This window comes from Stegostoma tigrinum, chromosome 47 (genome assembly GCF_030684315.1).
Source record: "Stegostoma tigrinum isolate sSteTig4 chromosome 47, sSteTig4.hap1, whole genome shotgun sequence".
Classification (NCBI taxonomy): domain Eukaryota; kingdom Metazoa; phylum Chordata; class Chondrichthyes; order Orectolobiformes; family Stegostomatidae; genus Stegostoma; species Stegostoma tigrinum.
The window spans coordinates 333,981-351,203 of NC_081400.1; the positions used below are offsets into that span (position 1 = coordinate 333,981).

Here is a 17,223-nt window from a genome sequence, read left to right on the forward strand (position 1 = left end):
ACTTATTCCAGAAAGAGTAGATGCTAATTCTTTCAAACCACAAAACTATTAAAGTTGTGAAGTTTACTTTGTCACAGGATTTTTTTCATTACTGTCCTCAAGCCTGTTTTGTAAATGTCAGTTTGGATCCAGGTCATTCAGTGAGACAGCTTTCTTTGTAGACAAGAGTGAATGGACCACTCAGTCTTAGTTTGACTAATCCATAACCCTCAACCAATATCTCCGAAATAGATTAGGTGCTCAGTTACAGTTATTTTAATCAACATGCTTGGAAATGTTATTATATATCACAGGACAGGTGGGGCTTGAACTTTTGGCACCTGAATTATAGATAGGGACACTGTCAATGCACCATAGAGTGCTCCTGAGATGCTGCTCGGCCTGCTGTGTTTATCCAGCTCCACACTTTGTCTTGGATTCTCCAGCATCTGCAGTTCCCATTATCTCTCCTCTCACCATATGAGTCCTGCCACGTTGTCTTGTAGCTCCTTCTACACACTAGTTTCATAGAGATATTGGTTATAAAGAGCCTGCAATGAAACCAGAAAAGAAAGTTGAACTGACCAAACCTGTTTGGATTCTTTGAGAAGTTTAACAATCTCATATTTTTTTGTGTGTGCAGCCCTGAGGACATCAAATTGTGGAATGGAGGCAGTAGACTAGATTCAGAAATTAGCAATTGTTTAAAAGGCCCCTGAATCTCAGAATGTACAGCAAGGGTCCTCAATAAGGTGGGAACAGCTCCCAATGTCACCCCGCCTCCCACAACCTCACCCCAATCTGTTTCTTTTGATACTAACTGAGGGATAAAATATTAGTGGCACACCAGGAGATTCCCCCAACTCCCTTTTATAGTGCTATGAGATCTTCTGCCCAAGAAAGAGTCTGACATAAACCCTATCCTTTCCTTTTGCAGGATAACTGCAGGCTGGTTCATAACAAGGACCAGCAGAATTCTGATGCAGACTCATTTGGAGACACATGTGATAATTGTCCCAATGTTCCCAACAACAATCAAAAGGACACAGACAACAATGGAGAGGGAGACGCTTGTGATAATGACATTGATGGAGACGGTATTTTCTATCAGTACACCTGAAGCACTACTGCATTCCCCCCCACCCCCCATCACTCAAACCTTACCCCAATGCCCAGGGGCATTCTTCCCTCTCCAAACCTTCAAGCATTCTGTCCACTCTGTCTCTGCTCTGAAACTCTGCGCAATCTTCATCCCTACCCCCAGCCCAAGAATGCTACGCCCCCAAAACCCAAGAATTCCTATCTGTCAAATGCGAGGTAATTCTACCTCAATACCCATGTAACTGTAACCACACCCACTTTCCCATCCATGCTAATTCCTCTGCCACAGCTCCTGAAATATCTGTACCACACATACCCCACCCACCCTCTCCCTCCATCCCCAGTGGTCTGAGGAACTCTGGAGACAGTACAGAAGCAGACGCTATAAGCTAGAGTCAGTAAATGTGGAGCTAGAAAAGCACAGTAGGTCAGACAGCAGCTGGGTTTCAGCTCCCTGCTCCTCAGATGATGTCTGACCTGTTGTGCTTTTCCTGCTCCACATTTATCGACCTCTGAGGAGCTCTACCCTCTTTCTCAAGGTCCATATGGGTCTGTACCTGCAATTCCCTGCATATAACACCTCACCCTTGAAGTATAAAACCCAAGATTCTGTGACCTCATCCCCAGAGCAACATGAACATCTAATCCTTCAGGAAACTGCCACAAAACCCTTGTCTACTTATTGTTTTGTTTTGTTTCCAGGTATTCCCAATCTTCTGGACAATTGTGCTGGGGTTCCAAATCCTCTCCAGACAGACAGGGATGGAGATGGAGTCGGAGATGCATGTGACAGTTGTCCTGAGATGAGTAATCCCACACAGGTACTATCTATCACCTTCCACAATCCTTTTGTAAACAGATACTGCTTTTTGTTGGAAGCAACAAAATACCTGCTGCAGAATCCAGATTCTGCTCTGTGTGATCGGTGTTTGTGTAAGTTCCTGCTAGATTCCAGTCACCTCTTTATTCCTTGCTTGGATTCTGTTCTCCTATATACCGCACTCTTACAATATTGGATCCCACTGGAATCATCTGGAATGCCTTGGATAGATTTACTGGCCCCAGTCCCTCTTGTGGTATGAGCCCAGGCTATAAGGACCAGAAGGGATGTTTACCCATTTGATATGAGGCAGAAGGTAGGCTTACTGTTGACGAACATTAAACAGGTTCACTCCATCTTTCTGGAAAGCAAACTACATTACAACTAAAGATATGAGGCATTGGGTTCCACTGAAGCGTAAGTTCACTTTGCTACTTTAGCTGAACACTGTTAACACAGAGAAAAATCACTAAGGTGGGATTGAGGTTCACAAGGAAGAGGTATTAGAAATCCTACAGAGTGTGAAGATAGATAAGTCCCCTGGGCCGGATGGGATTTATCCTAGAATCCTCTAGGAGGCCAGGGAGGAGATTGCTGAGCCTTTGACATTGATCTTTAACTCGTCATTGTCTACAGGAATAGTGCCAGATGACTGGAGGATAGCAAATGTGGTTCCCCTGTTCAAGAAGGGGAGTAGAGACAACCCTGGTAATTATAGACCAGTGAACCTTACCTCAGTTGTTGGTAAAATGTCGGAAAAGGTTATAAGGGATAGGATTTATAATCATCTAGAAAAGAATAAATTGATTAGGGATAGTCAGCACGGTTTTGTGAAGGGTAGGTCGTGCCTCACAAACCTTATTGAGTTCTTTGAGAAGGTGACCAAACAGGTAGATGAGAGTAAACTGGTTGATGTGGTGTATATGGATTTCAGCAAGGCGTTCGATAAGGCTCCCCACAATAGGCTATTGTACAAAATGCGGAGGAATGGGATTGTGGGAGATATAGCAGTTTGGATCAGAAATTGGCTTGCTGAAAGAAGACAGAGGGTGGTAGTTGATGGGAAATGTTCATCCTGGAGACCAGTTACTAGTGGTGTACCGCAAGGGTCGATGTTGGGTCCACTGCTGTTTGTCATTTTTATAAATGACCTGGATGAGGGCGTAGAAGGATGGGTTAGTAAATTTGCAGACGACGCTAAGGTCGGTGGAGTTGTGGATAGTGAAGAAGGATGCTGTAGGGAGCAGAGAGACATAGATAAGCTGCAGAGCTGGTCTGAGAGGTGGCAAATGGAGATTAATGCAGACAAGTGTGAGGTGATGCACTTTGGTAGGAGTAACCGGAAGGCAAAGTACTGGGCTAGTGGTAAGATTCTTAGTAGTGTAAATGAGCGGAGAGATCTTGGTGTCCACATACACAGATCCTTGAAAGCTGCCACCTAGGTTGACAGGGCTGTTAAGAAGGCATATACAGTGTTTTAGCTTTTATTAATAGAGGGATCGAGTTCCGGAACCAAGAGGTTATGCTGCAGCTGTACAAAACTCTGGTGCGGCCGCACTTGGAGTATTGCCTACAGTTCTGGTCACTGCATTATAAGAAGGATATGGAAGCTTTGGAAAGGGTGCAGAGGAGATTTTCTTGGATGTTGCCTGGTGTGGAGGGAAGGTGTTACGAGGAAAGGCTGAGGGACTTGAGGCTGTTTTCATTAGAGAAGAAGGTTGAGAGGTCACTTAATTGAAACATAAAATAATCAGAGGGTTAGATAGGGAGAACCTTTTTCCTAGGATGGTGATGGTGTGCACGAGGGCGGCATAGCTTTAAATTGAGGGGTGAAAGATATAGGACAGATGTCAGAGGTAGTTTCTTTACTCAGAGTAGTAAGGGAATGGAGGCTTTGCCTGCAACGGTAGTAGATTTGCCAACTTTAGGTACTTTTAAGTCGTCTTTGGACAAGCATATGGACGTACATGGAATAGTGTAGGTTAGATGGGCTTGAGATTGGTATGACAGGTCGGCACAACATCGAGGGCCGAAGGGCCTGTACCGTGCTGTAATGTTCTATGTTCTGTGTACAAACTGAAGACACTATTTGACTTTTAGTTGGCTCCTCTCAATCTCATTTTTTAAAAATATTCTAGTAGTTGAAACTTATCTTGTGATGTCTGTTAACCCTTTCAGGTACTAGAAACATCATAAATAATAATGGGTGACCTCAAAGTAAAAGCATCTCTTGTCATCAGTGACCACAGTATGATTGAATTTTACATCTGGTTTGAAGGGAGAAGGGTGGGTCTAAGACTACTACTTTAAACTTAAATAAGGGCAACTTTGTAGACATGAAAGCTGAAGTAAACTAGGAGATACATCAGTACTGAAGCAGTGCCAAATTATTTCAGATGTTCTAGAATAGGAAAATAGAAAATAGGAGCAGAAGGAGGCTATTTTGCCTATTGAGGCCACCTTACTGTTCAACATGATCCTGGCTGATCCTCCGTTTTACACCATACTCCTACTCTAAGCCTTGATTCTTTTAGCTTCTAGAAATTTATCTAATTCTTTCTTAAATGTATTTAGTGATTCTACCTCCACAACCTCTGTGGTAGAGAATTCCACACGTTTGCCTCCCTCCAATTGAAGACCAGTTTTCCCATCTCGGTTAAAAATGACCTCCTATGTATTCTGAGACTCTGATCCATATTCTTCTGCATCCTCTGATCGGGGAACATTCCTCCCTGCAACCTGTCTGTCTCGCCCTGTCAGAATTGTACACATTTCAGTGAGATCTCTCTCTCATTCTTCTAAATCGTAGTGAATACACAGGCTCACTTGACACAATTTCTCTGCATATGACAAATCTGTCACCCCAGGAATCAATGTGGTGAACCTAGGCTATACTCCCTCTTTGGCAAGTATACCTTTCCTTCGGTAAGGAAAGCAAAACTTCAGGCAATACTCCAGCTGTGATCTCATCCAGGCAGTAAGAATTGCATACTTCTGTAAACCATCTTGCAATAAAGGCCAATATAGATTTTGCCATCCTAGCTGATCAATGGACCTGCATGCTTACTTTGTACATTAACCTTTCCCCCAATATATCAGCATTTAAATAATAATCTGCACATTTACCCACATTAAACTGCATCTGCCATACTATTGCCCATTCACACAATCTGTCTGAGGCCGCTCATACCTAGTTTTGTCATCTGCAAACTTGGAAATGTTACACTGCATTCACTCATCCAAATGGGTAAATATTGTGACTAGCTGGAGCAAAGCACTTATACCAGCACTAGAGCACTTGTCCCCACCTTCCATGCTGAAATAGGCCTATTGACCTCTACCCTCTGCTTCTTGCCTGAAGACCAATTTTCAGTCCACGTCAGCATATTCCCCTCAATCCCATGGGTGTTGATTTGGCATAGAAGCATCAAAAGTAGGACTTCTTTAAAAGCTTTCTGAAAATCCAAGCAAATCACATCCAGTGGTTCTCCCTCATATATTCCACTAGTTTGTATAATCCCGTTGGTGTTTCCTGTATGTTCTGTTATCTCATCCTTTGTAGTAAGACTTGTGTGTTTTCCCTATGCTTGATGTTAGGCTAACTGGTTTGTAATTCCTGATTTTTCGCTCTCCTTTTTTTAAAAACAGTTGGGGGTTGCAGTTGCTACTCTCTAATGAATCTATGGAATTTTAGGAGATGACAATGAACACATCCATTATTTCATTGGCCACCACCTGGAATACATTGGGGTGTGATTATCAGGCTCTGGGAATTTATCAGCTTTCAGATTCATTCATTTCTCAGGTGCCTTTTTTGACTACTAGGAAGCTCCTTCAATTCTTTCTTCCTCATAGATTCTTGTTTCCCCACTACTTCTGTCAAGTTAGTTGTGTTTTCTTCTGAGGAGACAGAATTAAAATAGTTGTTTAATTGCTTTGCCATTTCCTTAACTCCATTATTAATTTTCCCATTTCACACTGTAAGGGACCTACATTTGTTTCCACAGATCTTTTTCTTTTTTGTATACTAATAGAAACTGTTACAGTCTGCTTTTATGTTCCTTGTGAGTTTATTCTCATATTCTACTTATCCCCTCTTAACCGATCACTTGGTCCACCTTTGCTGAATTCTAAACTTGCCCTAGTTCTCAAGCTTGCTACTTTTTCTAACAGCTTTATATGAGCACTCTGCACCTAATACTAGCCTTCATTTCTTTTGTTAATCATGGGTTTGTGTTGTGTTCTTTCACCTGAAAGGAATCAAAGTCTGTTGCAATGTACGCATTTGTTCCTTCAGTATTAATCATTGCCTGCCCATTGTCATACTTCCTAATGAAAATACTCACTTTATTGAAGCCAACACATCCTTTACCCTTCTTTACCCTTCTTGAAGACCAAGTTTCGGATTGGACTATTTCACATTCTGTCCAAGTGAAGAATTCTCTCATTTTAGGGTCACATTTTCACCAAAGACCTCTCTCAAAGATTATTAATTGATCTATTCATATTGCACAAATCCAAAACTGAAATTGTTGGTTCCTCAATGTACTTGTTTAAAAATCAATCTTGTACACATTCCAAGAATATATCCACCATAATATTACTGCCAATATGGGTTGCCAACTGGATATGTAGATTAAAGTAACCTATGTTTACTGTAAAACCCTGTTTACATGCATCCCTTAAACAGTCTACTGATTTGGAGAGATGATAATAGCTCATCTATTAGAAATAAATCTTGCTTTAACCTGTGTTGAAATATTCAATCTCATGGGGCTCTGCTATTGATATTACCAACCACTGGTCCAGATCGGAATGCTGCAGGTGGGTTTCAAGGTCACAATTAGACAGTGAAGCTCATAGAGGACTGTGCATGGATTGTCCGTGGAAATAAATTCTGCTAAATCATGTGGATTGTGTTTGGAGCATGGGTGGGGGAGGCTCGCATCTGGGGGAGGCCCGTGTTTGGTATGAGGGCGAGGGAGACCCATGTTTGGTGTTAGGGGTTTGTGTTTGTTGCAAATTTAGGGGTGAGTTGCCTCCTCAATGAATTTGCCTATTTTGTTTCCTGTCTGTAGACTGATGCAGATGATGATCTTGTTGGAGATGCTTGTGATAATAATCAAGATGGGTATGTCACCGTCTTTTAAACTCCACATACTCCCACGTTATGGTTTCTGTCTTTCTTTCTCTCTCTCATGTGCATGCGCGCGCGCGCACACACACACACACACTTAACCGTGCAGTGTTCCCTTTTTCAATCTGTATCATTGGATAATTTGGTTGGGGAGCCAATAGTATTAGTAACGGTTCGTTGATCATTTGTCTCATGATTTCTTCTACAAAATCCATTGATCTGTATAATTGTAGTGTTTAGGATGAAGCTTGATTGTAATGCCCCTTATTATGGAAAGTGCTACTGACAGTCTCTATCTAACTCAAGCAAGATTTTCGGTAGAAGAAAACAAATTACGGATTTGCTCAGAGTTAGTTTTAAATAATAAGCATCAACAAACATCTTGTAAAACCTCCTCCCATATTTACACCCCTGTATACATGCAGCAGAAGTAGATAGAGGGAGGAAGTTTTCAGATCAATACCTTCAAATTTCTGGCCAAATGATCAATCATCCTTAAGTCTCACAGTTGTCTGACCACCTCCTACATGCTTCCTGCCAGTCTCTGCTCTTGTTCTAATACTCCCACTACTCCAACTCACAGTCTTGACATGATTTCTGTTCCTAGTACAACTTCACCAATCAATTCTTCCCTCTTATGAGCATTATTTCTCTCCCATGCTTTGTCTATCAATCCTCCAATTCCAATGTAGGCACCATTCCTGTTCCTGTCACCTTCTGTTTTACTCTGACCATGTCTTGTATGAAATGTTGACTTGGTTTTGCATATATGTCCATTTTGTGTATGTTATAATGAACATTAACCTTTATCTTGTGTTATGGTGAGCACTGATCATTGTTTGTGTGTTATGGTGCAGGTCACTGTTGTGTATATGTGTCATGCTGAGATATTAACCTCATTCTGTGTGTGTGATGGTGAGCTGTTGTGTGTGGCATGATGAGATATTAAGACTGTAAGAAATAGGAATAGGATTCAGCCATTCATCTCCTTGAGCTTGCTGCCCATTTAACAGGATCATGGCTATTCTAACAGTCCTCTCTTCTTTCCTGCTGTTTCCCTGTAATCCTTAATAGCCCTTCCATAATGAACACTTCTGCATTTTCTCACTTTCTATCCCATTTGCCAGTGTTTTGTCCATTTAATAACCTTCCAATATCTTCTGTAAACAGTTTGTATCCTACTCACAACCTCTGTTCTTGGGCCTCTGCTCTTTGTAGTTTTTATAAATGACTTGGATGAGGTGGTTGAGGGGTGGGTTAGTATGTTTGCTGATGACACAAAGGTTGGAGGTGCCGTTGATAGTATCGAAGGCTATTGCAGGCTTCAGCGAAACATTGACAAAATGCAGAGCTGGGCTGAGAAATAGCAGATGGAGTTCAACCTGGATAAATGCGAGGTGATGCATTTTGGAAGCTTGAACTTAAATGCTGAATATAGGATTAAAGGCAGGATCGTCGGCAGTGTGGAGGAACAGTGGGATCTTGGTGTTCAAGTGCATAGCTCCCTCAAAGTTGCCACCCAAGTGGATAAGGTTATTAAGAAAGCATATGGTGTTTTGGCTTTCATTAGCAGGGTGATCGAGTTTAAGAGCCGCGAGGTTATGCTACAGCTCTACAAAACCCTGGTGAGACCACACATGGAATATTGTGTCCAGTTCTGGTCGCCCTATTATAGGAAAGATGTGGAGGCTTTGGAGAGGATGCAAAGGAGTTTTACCAGGATGCTGCCTGGACTTGAGGGCTTGTCTTACGAGGAGAGGTTGACTGAGCTCAGACTTTTCTCTCTGGAGAGAAGGAGGAAGAGAGGTGACCTGATCGAGGTGTACAAGGTAATGAGAGGCATGGATAGAGTCGATAGCCAGAGACTTTTCCCCAGGGCAGGATTGAGTGCCACGAGGGGCCATAGTTTTAAGGTGTTAGGAGGAAGGTATAGAGGAGACGTCAGAGGGAGGTTCTTCACCCAGAGAGTTGTGAGCGCATGGAATAGTTTACCAGTGGTAGTCGTGGAAGCGGAGTCATTAGTGACATTTAAGCGACTGCTGGACATGCACATGGACAGCAGTGAATTGAGAGGAATGTAGGTTAGGTTATTTTATTTTTGGATTAAGAATATTCCACGGCACAACATCGTGGGCCAAGGGGCCTGTACTGTACTTTTCTATGCTCTATGTTCTAACTTGCCTTGCCACCTATTTTATTGTCGTCTGCAAATTTGGCTAAAATTCACTTCCTTGCTCCAAGTCAGTAGTATAAATTCTAAACAGCTATGATGTCAGCACTGATCCCTGTGGAAGTCCATTGGTCACAGGTTGCCAACCTGAAAAAGGAAAGAAAATTTCATTCCTGTTCACGACCAAATCTCTATTGACCATTGTTTATGTGTGTTATGGTGATATATTGACTGTGTGTGTGTGTGTGTGTTCTGGTGAGCTGTTGAAACTACTGGTGTGTGTAATAGTGAAATGGTGACTATTGTTTTTGTTGGGTTTGGGTTGTAGTGATGGCGATGGGCATCAGGACTCCAAAGACAATTGTCCAGAAATTCCTAACAGCTCTCAGCTGGACTCTGACAATGACGGGTTGGGCGATGAGTGTGATGATGATGATGACAACGACGGAGTTCCTGACTATGGGCCATCGGGTCCTGATAACTGCCGCTTAATTGTGAATCCCAATCAGAAGGATTCTGATGGTTAGTGACTCGACTCTCTCTCTCCATAAAATGGTAGTTCCTGGTGGATGTTTCATAATGTGCTGGGGCTTGAGGATGAGGGTGGGATTGAGAGGTAGAGTTGAGGTTCAATGATGGCTTCAATGAGCTTCATGGATTGGATGAATTCTGGGGAAGGAGGGTGAGTTGACTACTGGTAGGTGGGTCAGATGAGGTCAGTGCCATTGTTTCATTCTGATGTGCTACTTGTCTTTTACATAGATAATGGGATTGGTGATGCTTGTGAAAATGACTTTGATAATGACGCTGTCTTTGACCAATTTGATGTCTGTCCCGAGAGTGCAGAGGTCACTCTCACTGATTTCCGAGCCTATCAGACTGTTGTTCTGGATCCTGAGGGTGATGCACAGATTGACCCAAACTGGGTGGTCCTAAACCAGGTAAACTTATTCTTAATGGATCTCTTTATTTGTGTTAATTCTCAGTCCCTCTTTCATGTTTCTTTTGAGTCTCTTTCTTTAACATGGTGAAAACCTTAATCAGATCTCAGTCAAGGCACTGAATGATGTATTGCACTGTAAACTATGGCAGGTACATTAAAGCAGAAAAGAGGGCTCAGTATAGATTTACTGAGTGTTGCTGGGCATAACCAAATAACTACTCGGAAAGTTCAGAAACTGTTTTGTTTAGCTAGAACATAGATTACAGGATGATGTGACAGAAGTAGAAAAAAAACATGGTAAATAGAAACATGTTTTCAACTGTTTTCTGGAATGTGGGGTAACAAATATCTAAAAAAAAGAGGTCAGGCTAAATGCTTACAATTATGAGATTCTGAAATTCACACCCAGGGTCAGTGCTTGAGTTAAAAACTGTCAACATTCAAGATTCAAGTGGACTGAACTGATTTGATGGTTGAAGGTTAGGTAACAAAGCATGTAAATTTGATTAGAACTGTTGACATGAGGGAAGGTTAAACACAGATGGACTGGTTGTCTCGAATGGTTCATTTCTTTTGCATAAATAATAAGATTTTTAAAAAATGTACAGATACCACTATCTTATAATGGGTGTAGAGAGTTTGTGTTTATTCAGTGTTTTAGTGATTAGATGATGACAGTGAAATGGTTTTTTGTCCTCATTTTGAGCAGTGGATCCAAAATCTAATCACTTATTGAAATAACTCAAACTTCACATTGGTTGAAAAAAAGCAGCCTTTGAATGGGTGAGGGTAATGACAGGGTGTACACAGAGTGAGCACAGGGAGAAGACAAGCATACAGCTAGAGTACAAGTTTATTGAACTCCCTAAAATAACTGGTTCATTTAATATATTATAATTGATACCTGTATCAATGAAAAATGCTCATTACTGACATGATGTTGATTATGGACTATGTAGAAGGTAAGGTGATACTGCTTTTGAGGGCAACCAGCCTCACCCTCCCCAGTTAGGGAACCCACGAGATTGAAATGTTGCTTTTAGACCCAATCCTGTGGTCAGCCAACATGCAGCTCAGGTTAAAATTGCCTCTTTGTTATCAGTCTCTTATATTCTACTTCCACTTGGATAAAGCATGCCTCCATCCAAAACCAATTCCTCTATACCTGAAAATATTCTATCTTTCCACTCTTCCATTATATCTTTTCCACACTCATTCTATCCACAATCTTCTGTTTTGGCCCTATTCATACTAAATTGCTGCTCACTCAACCTCCCATCCACCCCAGTTCAGCTGATGTTGCAAATGTTTCCCTCTGCTCACACATTGCCCTTATCTTTAACACCTACTCCTCAAAAGAAACAGCGTTTGACCTCCCCCCACCCACCCACCGCCACCAACCCCCAACTTCCCACCGCACTGTGCTTGAACACTAAGAATAAAAAAAACTACAGCCCAATAACAGACCATTCAGCCCACCAAGACTGCACTGAGACATGATGCCTTTTGCATCTACACAGTCTGTATCCCTGTATTCCCTGCCTATTCCTGTATCTTTCAAGACGTCTCTTAAAACTCTGCTATTGTATCTGCATTTACCACCTTCTCTGGCTGTGCATTCCAGGCACTTGACATCCTCTGTTTTAAAAAAAAAACACTTGCCTCTCACATTTCCTTTAAACTTATCCCCTTTTACCTTAAACCTGTGCCCCCTAGTAACTGACGTTTCACAGAATCATAGACTGTTTACAGTGTCGGTACAGGCCATTTGGACCATCAATCCATACTGACTCTCCAAACAGCATCCCACCCAGACCCAACCACCAACCCTATCCCTGTATCTCCCACCCTAGACACTAGGGGCAATTTCCCATGGCCAATCCACCTAACCTGCATATCTTTGGACTGTGGGAGGAAAGCAAGCACCTGGAGGAAACTCATGTAGACACAGGGAGAATGTACAAACTCCACATAGACAGTCACCTAAGGCTGGAATCGAACTTGCATCCCTAGTGTTGTGAGGCTGCCGTGCTAACCACTGAACGACCGACCATGTCGCCCTGGGGAAAAAACCTCTGCAAATATCCATGCCTTTCATAATGTAAACATAAATCACACCTAAACCCCACCCCCCAACCCCCAACAATCCTTTGATATTCAAGTGAAAACAAACCAAGTTTGTCCGATATCTGCTCATAGCGAACACACTCCAAACCAGACAACATCCTGGTAAACCATTTCTATACTCTCTCCAAAACCTCCACATCCTTCTCGTAGCGTGGTGACCAGATAGTACACAATATTCCAAATGTGGTCTAACTAAAATTCTATACAGCTGCAACATAACTTACCAGTTTTTATACTCTGCCCTGATCGATGAAGGAAAGCATGCCATATGCCTTCTTGACCACCTTATCCACTTGTGTTGCCATTTTCAGGGAACAGTGGATCTGCGCACCTAGATTCCTTTATGTCAATGTTATTAAAGGTTCTGCCATTAACTGTATACTTTCCCTCCTGCTTTAGATCTTCCAAAATGCATCACCTCGCATTTGTCTGGATTAAACTCCATCTGCCATTTCTCTGCCCAAGTCTCCAATCTATATATTCTGCTGTAACCTCTGACAATCCTCCTGACTATCAGCAGCTCCTGCCCATCATTGTGTCATCCACAAATTTAGTAATCATGTCATCTACATTCTCCTCCAAATCATTTATTTTTATGACAAACAATAGGGGTTCCAGCACTGACCCTGCAGAACACACTGAGCACAGATCTCCAGTCAGGAAATTACCCTTCTACCACCATTCTCTGTCTTCTATGATTAAGTCAGTCTTTATCCAGCTTACTAGTTCATTGCAGATCCCATGTCATTTCTCATTTTGTATCAGCCTGCCACGAGGGACCTTTGTCAAAGGCCATGCTGAAGTCCATTAAGATAACATCTACCAGGGGAGGCAATGACCTAGTGGAATTATTGCTAGACCGTTAATCCAGAGACCCAGGTAATGATCTGGGGACCCAGGTTTGAATCCCATTAAGGCAGATGGTGGAATTTGAATTCAATGAATACCTGGAATTAAAGTCTAATGATGACCATGAAACCAATATTGATTGTCATGAAACCCCCATCTGGATCACTGATGTCCTTTAGGGAAGGAAACAGACATTCTTACCTGGTTTGGCCGACATATGGTTTCAGAAACACAGCAATGTGGTTGACTATTATTGCTCTCTGAGCCTAGCCAGCAATACCATCATCTGTGAATGGATACCACCCTGCGCTCCTCAATCATCTTTGTCACTTCCTCAAATTCAATCAAGCTTGCATGACGCAACCTTCCCCACACAAAGCCATGTGGCCAATCACTAATAAGTCCATATTTTTCCAAATGTGAGTTAATCCTATCCCTGAGAATCTTCTCCAATAATTTCCCTGCTATTGACGTAAGGGTCACCAGCCTATAATTTACTCAACTATCCCTATTTCCCTTTTTAAACAAAGGAACAACGTTGACTATTCCGCAGGCCTCTGGGACCACTCCTGTGACCAAAGAGGAAATGAAAATTCCATACAAGGCACCAGCAATTTCCAATTTCCAATTTCCTCACCTGGCTCCCAATAGACAATAGACAATTGGTGCAGGAGTAGGCCATTTGGCCCTTTGAGCCAGCACCACCATTCATTATGATCATGGCTGATCATCTGCAATCAGTATCCTGTTCCTGCCTTATCCCCATAACCCTTGATTCCACTATCTTTAAGAGCTCTATCTATCTCTTTCTTGAAACTATCCAGAGACTTGGCCTCCACTGCCTTCTGGGACAGAGCATTCCATATATCCACCACTCTCTGGGTGAAGATGTTTCTCCTCAACTCTGTTCTAAATGGCCTACCTCTTATTTTTAAACTGTGTCCTCTGGTTCTGGACTCCCCCATCAACAGAAACATACTTCCTGCCTCCAGATTGTCCAATCCCTTAATAATCTTATACGTCTCAATCGGATCCCCTCTCATCCTCCTATACCCAAGTGTATACAAGCCCAGTTGCTCCAATCTTTCAACATATGATAGTCCTGCCATTCCGGGAATTGACCTTGTGAACCTACGCTGCACTCCCTCAACAGCCAGAATGCCCTTCCTCAAATTTGGAGACCAAAACTGCACACAATACTCCAGGTGTGGTCTCACCAGGGCCCTGACCAGCTGCAGAAGGACCTCTTTGCTCCTATACTCAATTCCTCTTGTGATGAAGGCCAGCATGCTATTAGCTTTCTTCACTGCCTGCTGTACCTGCATGCTTGCTTTCATTGACTGATGTACGAGAACACCCAGATCTCGTTGTGCTTCCCCCTTTACCTAACTTGACTCCATTGAGATAGTAATCTGCCTTCCTGTTCTTGCCACCAAAGTGTATAGCCACACATTTATCCACATTAAAGTGCATCTGCCATGCATCTGTCCACTTGCCTAGCCTGTCCAAGTCACCCTGTATTCTCATAACATCCTCCTCACATTTCACACTGCCACCCAACTTTGTGTCATCAGCAAATTTGCTAATATTACTTTTAATGCCTTCATCTATATCATTAATGTATATTGTAAATAGCTGCGGTCCCAGCACCGAACCTTGTGGAACGCCACTGGTCACCGCCTGCCATTCCGAAAGGGACCTGTTTATCACTACTCTTTGCTTCCTGTCAGCCAGACAATTTTCAGTCCAAGTCAGTATTTTGCCCCTAATACCATGTGCCCTAATTTTGCTCACTAATCTCCCATGTGAGACTTTATCAAAGGCTTTCTGAAAGTCCAGGTACACTACATCCACTGGTTCTCCCTTGTTCATCTTCATAGTTACATCCTCAAATTCCAGAAGATTAGTCAAGCACGATTTCCCCTTTGTAAATCCATGCTGACTCTGACCTATCCTGTTTACTGCTCTCCAAATGATTTGTAATTTCATCTTTTATAATTGACTGCAGCATCTTTCCCACCACTGACATCAGGCTAACTGGTCTATAATTCCCTGTTTTCTCTCTCCCTCCTTTCTTGAAAATTGGGACAACATTAACCACCCTCCAATCTGCAGGAACTGATCCTGAATCCGTAGAACATTGGAGAATAATTACCAATGCGTCCACGATTTCTAGAGCCACCTCCTTAAGTACCCTGGGATGCAGACCATCAGGTCCCGGGGACTTATCAGCCTTCAGACCTAACAATCTATCCAACACCATTTCCTGCCTGATATAAATACCCTTCAGTTCATCCATTACCCTCGGTCCTTCAGTCACTAATGCATCTGGGAGATTGCATGTGTCTTCCCGAGTGAAGACGGATCCAAAGTACCTATTCAACTCTTCTGCCAATTCCTTGTTCCCCATAATAAATTCACCCATTTCTGACTTCAAGGGCCCAATTTTAGTCTTACCCAATTTTTTCTTTTCACATACCTAAATAAGCTTTTACTATCCTCCTCTATATTTTTGGCCAGTGTGCCTTCGTACCTCATTTTTTTCTGTGTATTGCCTTTTTAGTTATGTGCTGTTGCTCTTTAAAACTTTCCCAGTCCTCTGGCTTCCCGCTCACCTTTGCTATGTTATACTTTTTCTATCTTTATACAGTCCTTAACTTCCCTCGTCAGCCACGGCTGCCCCCGCCTCCCCTTAGGATCTTTCTTCCTCTTTGGTATGAACTGATCCTGCACCTTCTGCATTATATCCAGGAATACCTGCCATTGTTGTTCCACTGCCATCCCTGCTAGGGCATTGAACCACTGAACTTTGGCCAGCTCCTCCCTCACAGCTCCATTGTTACCTTTATTCAACTGCAATACTGACACTTCCGATTCTCCCTTCTCCCTCTCAAACTGCAGATTAAGACTGCCACGAGGGGTCATAGTTTTAAAGGTGTTAGGAGGAAGGTATAGAGGAGACGTCAGAGGGAGGTTCTTCACCCAGAGAGTTGTGAGCGCATGGAATAGATTGCCAGTGGTAGCCGTGGAAGCGGAGTCAATTAGTCACAGTTAAGCGACTGCTGGACATGCACATGGACCGCAGTGAATTGAGGGGAATGTAGGTTAGGTTATTTTATTTTTGGATTAGGATTATTCCACGGCACAACATAGTGGGCTGAAGGGCCTGTACTGTGCTGTACTTTTCTATGTTCTAAAACTTATCATATTATGGTCACTACCTCCTAATGGCTCCTTTACTTTGAGGTCCCTGATCAAATCCGGTTCATTGCACAACGCCAGATCCAGAATTGCCTCCTCCCTGGTAGGCTCCAGTACAAGCTGTTCTAAGAATCCATCTCAGAGGCACTCAACAAACTCCCTTTCTAGGGGTCCAGTACCATCCTGATTCTCCCAGTCTACCCGCAAATTGAAATCTCCCATAACAACTGTAGTGATACCTTTGTGACAGGCCAATTTCAACTCTTGATTCAACCTGCACCCTACCTCCTGACTACTGTTTGGGGGCCTGTAGATAACTCCCATTATGGTCTTTCTACCCTTAGAATTCCTCAGCTGTATCCATACTGACTCTACATCTCCTGATTCTATGATTCCCCCCCCCCCCCCCCCACCCCACCCCTTGCAAGGGACCGAATATCGTTCCTCACCAACGGGGCCACCCCACCCCCTCTGCCCACCAGTCTATCCTTTCAATAGCACGTATAGCCTTGAATATTCATTTCCCAGGCCCTGTCCACTTGAAGCCATGTCTCGGTTATACCCACAACGTCATACTTGCCAATTTCCAACTGAGCCTCAAGCTCATCCACCTTATTTCTTATGCTTCGTGCATTCATATATAATATTTTTAATTTGTTACTCCCCTCACCCTTCCTATCAATCCCTATTTCACCTGACCATTCTGTATGAACCCTTCTTGAGTTTTCTGCTCGGTTGATTCTGTTGTCTTTCCTAACTTCTCTTATTTTCACTTTCCCTTTAACTTCCTTCTTACATTGCCAGTATGTCCCCTCTGCCCCCCACTACTTAGTTTAAATACACCTCAGCCACACATTCAAGTCCATTATCTCCCTGTTCCTACCCTCTCCAGCCCA

At 42.8% G+C, this 17,223-nt stretch overlaps 1 protein-coding gene across 2 annotated transcripts in view; it reads left to right on the forward strand.

The window, feature by feature from the left end:
- thbs3a (thrombospondin 3a) overlaps positions 1 to 17,223 on the forward strand; it is a 64,359-nt gene that overhangs the window by 33,949 nt on the left and 13,187 nt on the right. For both annotated transcript variants that reach the window (XM_048525550.1, XM_048525551.2), the window contains exons 14-18: positions 917 to 1,076; positions 1,783 to 1,901; positions 6,979 to 7,031; positions 9,536 to 9,729; positions 9,970 to 10,148. In XM_048525550.1, the coding sequence (XP_048381507.1) occupies positions 917 to 1,076; positions 1,783 to 1,901; positions 6,979 to 7,031; positions 9,536 to 9,729; positions 9,970 to 10,148 (705 nt within the window). The remainder of the gene's footprint in view (positions 1 to 916; positions 1,077 to 1,782; positions 1,902 to 6,978; positions 7,032 to 9,535; positions 9,730 to 9,969; positions 10,149 to 17,223) is intronic.